Raw genomic sequence first — 8,893 nt, forward strand, 5'->3', positions numbered from 1 at the left:
ATTTGCAAAACAAATTTATATGCGCTTGTCATAAATCTTTTCTTAAGTTTTTGTTTGTGACTCAAAGTTTTGCTTGTGATTCTCACATGACGTCAGGGGCAGGACCCAAAATAGCAACAAAAAAAGATTTCTGATGTGTGCAAATAAAAGTTTGTTTGGCAAATAACTTTTTAAGTTCACGAGACAAAAATAAGTTATTTAATTTTTTTTAAAGTTTTTTTAAACAAAACTTTTTGTTTTAAAAAAAGAAATCATTACAATTCCAAAAGTTTTGATTACAATTTAATTTTACTTAACTGAGGTTAGTTTATTTTTTTTTTTATTGAATTAATTGGGGAAAAACTTAACTTCATACTCTGTGAACCAGACCCTAAACTTACATAAAGTCTGGATTGAGTTTTTTCCCCTTAATTAATGACACACTTTTATTACATACATTATATCTGGTAATTACATTGATACATTACATCATGGTAATTCAGGGTGAGTTATTTTTAATTCTAAATGAATATCCTTGTTGGATTTTTATTTAAGTGCTATTCTCCTTCAAGACACATTTACCTAACGCTAGAATAAATCGAATGTAAATTATGCAGCAAAGGAAATTAGACGACATATATCCATTATGGAGATGGTCGGTTTTGGACGGTGATATGCCCCATTGCATAAGCGATACTGAAGAATGACTGATATCATTAACGATTCAGGGAAGAAGCTTTTCAGTTATCTTGCTTTGCTAACAAAGTTGTTAGCTAGCAGCTAGCTAATAGCATAACAACAACAGCCTAATGTCTGTATGATAAAAATACTGAATCGATAGATAAGAACAGTTTTTCCTCACCTGTCTCCTCCCGCTCAGTAGTTCTTCAGAGAAAAGCAGACGCAGAGGCCTGTCAGTGTCTGTGGTATCTCATTACCTCTCTGTTTAAACCGCTGAAGCAGAAACGATACTTCAACATTTTCTGTCATCTGACAAGTAGCAAGTCTACTCCACTTTGTTCACCAAAAACTTTTTTTTTTAATTAATCAAAAACTGATCTGTAATCTGGAACGTTCGCTACGTTGAGCTCCAGTTAGCTGCTTTATCTCACTGCGCGAGAGGCAACTGCATCATGCATCACTGGCAAAAGGTCAAAGGTAACAAGGTGACCGGCTTATTATGTTGTACAAATAACCCCCAACAAAAGAACAAATAATTTTAGTACATGTTATTATGTGTCAGAAGAGGGCTTAGGAAATAATAATACAAAAAAAAAGAAAAAAAAATTGACCAAAAGGGCACTTGGGGGCAAGGAGCAAAAGGGGCAGGTTCTCAAGCCCCCCTCGCTCCCCCTCTGCACGTGCCTGTCAGAATGGATATGGTGTGACCTTGGAGAATGTTGTTCACTCGGATCAGGCGGAATACCCTACATTTGGCTGTTTGGATTTGCCACTGAGAAGCACCAGCGAGACTTTCAAGGAAAGCAGTAAACTGATGTCAGCCTGACCTAAACAAATTTCTGCTATCGGAATCTGGACCCAGGGCTGGCCTTGGCTGGCCAGCTATCCTCCCCTGGTTGTTATGTCTAAAGAAGACTCTGTTCTGCTGCCCCCCCTCCCTGAGAACATCTGTGGGCCCTGAACTGATAAGCTGGTGGTGAACTCTGACATCATGCTCACAGACAATCGCAGACAATCGCGTGCTTCAGTTAGGGTTCATGGTCTGATACACACATAACTCACATGAGACCCATAAGCACGTCACACCTCCTCCTCGTACCCGGCTTGTTTTGTCTATATGTGTTTATATGTTGCTTATGTCCCGAGGTTTTTTTTCTTCATCTCAAGCTCTGCCCTGCAAAGAGCAGAGTGTGAGACAGGTGTTTTTTTTCCTCTCCTTACCTGATGTTTTTCTTATTTGTCCTATTTTCTCTGCAAGGGAGGCACCTGTTGGGCTGCGAGGCCTCAGCCAACTATCCCCCATCCCATCACCCCCAGCCCCCTTGTGTTGTTGTGTAATGGATGGTTGTACTGGAACTGCAATTTTGTTGTCTTTCTGACAATGACTATAAAATTCTTCTTATTCTGATTCTGACAAATACTTTCTCTGTTTAATTGCTCTATTGTTCTTTTTTGTAGGTTCCTGTTAAGTGCGGTGGTCCAGTGAATGGAAATGTTAGGTCATTGACTCTCACTGAAACTAGAAATGTCAGTTAGTCTGGAGTAATACTGGAATACTGTGACATTTAATTAAAACAATACTCTTTTTGATGAAATATTTTTCACATTTCCTCTAAAGTGCATCTATTTTTTATTGTGCTAATTTTCATAAGCATGTTGCCTGTAAACTTTTAATATATAGACAGTTTGTATAATTCTGTGATAGTATATTGGCAATGTACTCTTGAAAAATGTGAATATACTGAATACACAATGCATTTTTTTTAATTGTACAGTGTATGGTAATTGATCTTTCTGTGTTCTGCAGTACTGTAGTGTGTATGAAGCATGTAATGTACAAAGTGGCAAAGCAGAATAATAAGACATTGATAAGTAACTAAAAAGTGTACTTCTGATAATAGCAGACTCAAGCACAATGATGATTAGTGTGGCTTCAAGTATGCTCAAATATGCTAAAATGTTATATACTTAGTATATTTATTTTTCACAAGGGTTAATCCATCGTCCATCCTCCTTTTTTAATTTTCTCAACATGAACTTGTGGCAGAGTGTAAGAATGAGCCCAAACTCTTTCTAAGGATACAATAAATTCTAGAGAAGTCCAGTAATCTACTGTTACCTTAGATCTTCAGGCACATTACAGGCAGAACTTATGGCCATTTAAATAACCACAAAATAGTATTGAAGTGAAGGGATAGTGACACTTACGGAGAGATGATCCAGCAGATCCTCCTCGTAGGATCTGGTTAAGAACATCATCTGTGTCACTAGTGCTCGCCATGCTGTTCCTCATCTGCATCATAGAAAGCTGAGAGCACAGGCTGGGCTGACGATCCATCTTTTTCACTGCCTGGAACACAACCACCACCAGCAGCAAAGTTCTGGTAACACAATCAGTAAGAAAACATTGTTGTGTCTTTACAAAGTTCTCCTCACCTTATCGCTGAGTGTGGGATCATTTAGAGTGTACAGTTTGTTGGTGATGTCCTTGCCGATGAGGTACTTGAACACCTCATTCAGGAAAGTGTCTGATTCTAGGAAGTAAGTGAGCCGTTCTCGAGACCAACACAGGAACTTGCAGTTCTCTTCTGCCACTATTGTCACCTATCAGTAAGAACACATCAATACAATTTTCACTCATTTCCAAAGTTGGTACTGTAAGCATCTACAGTGCCCACATGAACATCAGAACTGAACCAGTGTATTGGAAAATGGTGGGCTGGTTGGGGAATGAGACTGTCAGGCAAGAAAAATTACAGCAAACTTAATTTTTTAAAGGATTTTCTTGCCTCTACTGGCCTGTATTTGACAGTGAGTAGTCAGGAGAGTGGGTTATGAGAGAGAGGGAAGACATTAGGTAACGTTCAAGAGGCTGGGACTCTTGGCCAGAAGTCGGACCTCTGATGGCCGAGTAGAGGACAAAGGTCTCTGTACTTAGGTGGTGTGCTTTCCCCCTGTGCCTCTGCCATGCCCTCAACTTATACTATAACTTGAATTTTGGCTTCAAAATTCTGCAGACCTCAAGTCAGACAATTCTTTGTGGGATTTGTTGAGCAAGCTAATCCTATCCCTGGAGGCCCCACTTTACTACTACCAGTATTTAATGGACTTACTGTCCATTACTGCATTTTGGTTTCTTGCAAGACCCTAAACTAGTCCATGCACTGGGAGGTTAGAGCTTATCTGGTTACAACACAGACAGTTACTCAGTCTAGGCTTGAGTAGATCATGATGTCATAGGCTGGTGTATATGCATATTTATGTTTTCTTTGACTTTCTGCTTTTTACCTGGAACTTCTCCCCTCTGTGCATCTCAGTAGACCTGAACTCCGGAGAATCAATGAATGAGTTGGTATAGATGTTGTGGAGGAAATGACCTCGATATGACACCTTCATCCTGTGCCAAAAACATTCAATTCACAATTCTTATCAATTTTATAAACTACTGATAACAATCGTCAATAAGTGTTACTATTGGTAAAACCTTGAAGACTTAGCCTTCCTACTGACCGGTAGATGCATAAAGGAGCAAACTTTTTTGATCCCATAAATATTTATAAATGAAACTAAAAAAACCTCAAGTAGTTAAGGTAAGTATGGATGCTATAGTTTTCTGCCAGGAGCCATGATTATTCAGATTATGCTTCAGTCAGGAAGTGTGAAAGACTATAGCTAGCCATGCTGCAAACGTAACTTACTTTCCTTTGAGCAGGATACTGAGGCGTTCATCTACAGAGGTCTTGTCCTCAGCAGCATATGCTTGGCCTTTCTTCAGAGTCTGGATGGTGCAAAACTGTCCTGTGAGCCTCTGAAACAAAGCCTCCTGCACATGGAGAGGCTCAAACATCCGCTTGTAGACAGCCCGCAGCTCCCTGTCGATCTTAATCTGAAAGAGCACATTCACACCCCCAATTCATCCTTATAATAAACTACAATTACTTAAAATAATCATTAATGAAAACAAAAAAGCTTTCTTGGGTATATTGCTTGTAAAAACCAATTTGAGAGACAGTGACTAGATTATACAGCTGAGGGCAAAAGAAGGTTTCTTTGCATCTTGCTATGAATCTTGGTCTCATTCTAGTGACTTGATGGAGATCCATTACTTGAACAGTGAGTCCTGATGCTGCCTGAAGATTCTAAGCATACAAATGGGTCAAATGTCAGAGGACATGGTGACCATTAGCTTAGGTAGTGATGGAAAAACTAAAGACTGTGCTTCAGTATTAATATTTTATTTCCCAACTGTAAGAAGTAATGGTAACAATATGATGAAGAGAGAGCATAGAGCATGGTGATGCAGAACTCACCGGCCTGCGCTTATATAGGAGAAAGAATAAGTGCATGAAGTTGACCACCAAGAACACCACGTTCCAAACCATCACATCAAGGTTGCAACGATACAAAGTGGCCCAAGCAATGAAAAGACTGCATCCTGTCAAAATAAAGCAAACAATGAAGCAAATAAAGGAGTGCAGGTCCAGCCAATTAACCTCTGCATGCAACTCATAATAAAATTATTCTGTGCAGCTCATCTCAACCCAATGCAATGGAAGAGATGAATGAGGCAATTCCACTAACCTTCATTGGTATGCTGCTTATTTAAGAAGAACTGGTTAAAGGTGTACTGTAATGGTAAGTAATGTTCATGGAATTAAATACATTTCTCTTCTATTTCAATATGTCACTTTATAAGCAACATATTTTTATATATTTATTAAAATCGTCACTGCATCCTGACAGGATAATATGAGACAGAATCTGAGAAAAAAAATCAAGCTCCTCTGCCTCCTCCCTGCCATCTGAAGAAATACACCAGTCCTGGTCAGAAACAACCAATCAGAGACAGAAAGAAGGTATCACCCTTGTGTATGCACTACTCACACCCTCCACCATGATCTCTGCTGAGCTACAGCTGGTTCACCACAACATAACCAGCCATGAAGGCCAGGCTAGTTAGCATCGCCACCAATGATGGCAGAGACATTGTTTTCCTGGAACTGTGAGTTGTTGTGAGTAATCCTCCCAACCCCACTAGTGACAAGGATGTATAGAAAATGGATGGATGGATGGATGATAAAATGTGGAAAAAAATGTATGTGAAATACGAATAGATAAATATAATTGAACAATCTGACCAAATTCGTCTTTGGTTTGGTCATCCAGCTTTATAAAGTCTCTTAGAGCTAAAATCTTGTTGATGTGTTTGTTTTGGGAATCTTACAAACATGCTGTATAATATTTCCTTTTCATCTTTCCTAGATTACTTCCTTTTGTACTCCAGGACATTAAACATTTGTGAACCTTTAGGATCATAAATTACAAGACCTTACGTTGCCTAAAGCAGGTCTTTGTTCATTTAAATCAGACAAATTCATCAGGTACGAATGAACCACTGCCTCTCAAAACCCTGATGTGCAGTCAGGGGAGGAAGGTCAGGCAGTGCCTCACCTGTAATCCTTACAAGTTAAATAGGTGCATGAGAAGTAAAATAGATTCTAACAATTATAACAAAAAATACATTTTTACACTTGATATTTATTTAAATATTTTTTTATTGGTAATATGTCAATATTTTTATGGTCAAAAATCGCTGAATTTATGCATTGCCTGTTGGAAATACATTAGAAGACCAGGGTGAGGCAGTGCAGTGCTGTGCTTCACCCTTGGTGGCGCTGTGTCACAAAAAAGCAAATGAACAGTTTGTTGCCGAATGCTTATTGGTGTTTTCCCAATATTGTCAATATATTTATAAAACATGTTTATTTACATGTTTCATATAAGCAGAGGTTCTGCTGTCTGTCTATTTAATGAATGTGCGAGACAAATTAGTCTTTCTTAAATGAGCAGTAAAAATTTGCAGGGTGAGGCAGAAAGTACCGTGCCTCTCTGATAGGGGGCAGTACTGAGCCTCGTAAACACAAGAAGCAGCAGGTGCTCTTCTTCTACTTATTGAACAGATTGAAAACAATCATAAAAATAAAGAGAATACAGCTGGAATTGAACCATTTAATCCAACTCTCTTCTTTGACTACCAGATTTTTAAAAATGAAAGGGAAATGAGGCAGAAACAAAGACATTTTTTTTACAATAGAGTGATATTTCTGGAGAACGATAGCTGTATGGACTCATAAAAATAAAGGCAAGATCATACATGATTAGTCATTTTAATGTGAAACAGGGAGATCAGCCTAAGTAAACATTTCAAATCAAGTCAAACGTGACCTTTTTATTTGATCTTTTTCTTGCTACCATGTTGAGTTATTGATTAAAGTATAATTAAAAGCTTTAACTTGAGCTCAGTCATAATTTTGGTGTAGCTTTGAATGTGAATGTCTGTATGCTAACACAGTGTACAGACATTTCCCACTTTTTGTTTGGTCTCATACTTTGAGACAAACACTTTAATCTCGCCTGCAGCTCCATCAGATGCAGTAATATTTTTACTGCGTTAAACAAAATAAAAAAAGAAAAGAAAACCTCTCTAATACACAAAGAATAGGGTTAAGTATGGTCTAAACTGGGATCACATCCCATTTTGCCATGTCTTTCTTTCAACTGCATTACACAAGATTAGGGATATATAGAGTATCAAAGGTTTTAAAGCACAGTCTACAAGGTGGACCTATCATTCTTTGGGCTGAGTGGGTTAGGACATCTGGACCGGTGGTTTGGTTCGGTTGTGGTCTGGGTTCACTGAGCTGCGCCCTCTGATCTCTGGTGGTGGGCAGACAGCTTCAATTAAGTAATTATCACTAATATTGTTATTACTTTATTATTAGTTGCTGTTTTCTTTCTCTTTAGTAGTAATAATGTAGTAATTTTAACATCATCTTCTTTTTTTCTCTATTATATCAACAAGCACTACAAATACCCAAGCACTGTTCAGGACTCTTGTCCTATTTCTTTTTTTTCTCTTAAAAAAAAAAGAAAAAAAGATGCACTAATGCTGTGACATGATGATCCAGTTTACTGAAGTCGCATTGGCAAAATTACCATTTCAAAATTTATTATTTTCATTTTTATTCATCTTGAATCATCTTGAATCCAGCAAAACTCTGCTAGTCCTTACTAGGTGAAAATGAAAAAAACTCAATTTCCCATATTTCTTGCTGTTTCCTGTCTCCAGTCAATCCAGGCAAAGATAAACAAAGTGGAGAAGCTTTTTCCATCCCCCCCCCCCTATTCTCCAGAGTGGAACTGACTCAGCTAGAGCCTTTTAAGGCCTCAGCTCTGGTGGTGAGTCAACAGTAGAATAAAACTTTTAAACAACATATTGAAAAAATGTAAAACCTCAACACAACTTTGCTGATATCATCTCAGTGTTATGTTGCCCAGTATACTTTGAATTAAAGTCTAAATATTGTGAAGTGTAATATTATGATAGGTACAGCTCTCTGCTGTGTCTGATGCACCATTATCATCAGTGAAATGCCTTCAGAGGAGGTTTGGGGGGTGTAGGGGGGCTGACCTGTCATCAGGAGGAGGCGCAGCAGAATCATGTGCAGCCCCAGGGTGGTGGGAATGAGCAGGCCCAGCAGCAGAGACAGGTTCCCTAGATGGAACAGCATGTGATTGACCTGCTCCCACTGCTGGCAGGAGGTGGCATTGACCTCCACAGCTGGAACCTCTGGAGTGGATGAGGTTAATGTGGGCAGCATGGTGAGGAAGGAGGTTGGGTCAGGTGTAGACATCGTGATGGAGCTTCAGCCAGAGGACCAGGACAGGACTGCAAAAAAGGTGAGAGAACTGCATAAATATAAGGTTGACAGTAACTGACCACTTCTTTACTGGTGCTGATGCTGGACTCCATCTTCTGGTCAGCTAGCAAACCCACCATGTAGCAAAGCACGAGAAAACTTTGCCTCCGGACACTTCTGGAGCAGATGTGCAAGTGGAAGAGATATTTGTGTCTGTTCGAACCTGCCTAAATCCCCAGAATTAACTAACAAAAGTGTGGATTTTATACTTCAGGAAAGTGTCTAATCCGAACATAAAAACACAACAAGTGAGTTATGTAGCAGGTACAGGGTAGAGACTGAAGGAAAATGCAACTGTTTACTGTTCATGTTCTTTATTCTGGGATAATTTACTGATAAAATCTTCATGAAGCATAATTATTTTTGGATGAATCTCTGCTGAGCTGAACCATCCCATCATGTGCTCCTACACCAGAGGTTCCCAAACTGTGGGGCGCGCCCCCTAGGGGGGGCGCCGTGTCATTGCAGGGGGG

At 39.1% G+C, this 8,893-nt stretch overlaps 1 protein-coding gene across 5 annotated transcripts in view; it reads right to left on the bottom strand.

Moving 5' to 3' along the window:
* Nucleotides 1-8,816, bottom strand: part of popdc1 (popeye domain cAMP effector 1) — a 34,027-nt gene extending 25,211 nt beyond the window's left edge. For 2 of the 5 annotated variants that reach the window (XR_001659797.1, XM_016664661.1), the window contains exons 1-6: nucleotides 8,132-8,816; nucleotides 4,971-5,095; nucleotides 4,359-4,546; nucleotides 3,949-4,057; nucleotides 3,097-3,264; nucleotides 2,869-3,010 (exon numbers count right to left, since the gene is read on the bottom strand). Coding sequence is in view for 4 of the 5 variants with exons in the window: in XM_016664661.1 (XP_016520147.1) it covers nucleotides 2,869-3,010; nucleotides 3,097-3,264; nucleotides 3,949-4,057; nucleotides 4,359-4,546; nucleotides 4,971-5,095; nucleotides 8,132-8,354 (955 nt within the window). In the remaining variant the exon portion in view is untranslated. The remainder of the gene's footprint in view (nucleotides 1-2,868; nucleotides 3,011-3,096; nucleotides 3,265-3,948; nucleotides 4,058-4,358; nucleotides 4,547-4,970; nucleotides 5,096-8,131) is intronic. The other 3 variants (XM_007578994.2, XM_016664662.1, XM_016664663.1) reach the window with 3 other exon arrangements.
* Nucleotides 8,817-8,893: the final 77 nt, after the last annotated feature.

Source organism: Poecilia formosa, unplaced genomic scaffold, assembly GCF_000485575.1.
Source record: "Poecilia formosa unplaced genomic scaffold, Poecilia_formosa-5.1.2 Scaffold503, whole genome shotgun sequence".
NCBI classification, from domain to species: Eukaryota; Metazoa; Chordata; class Actinopteri; order Cyprinodontiformes; family Poeciliidae; genus Poecilia; species Poecilia formosa.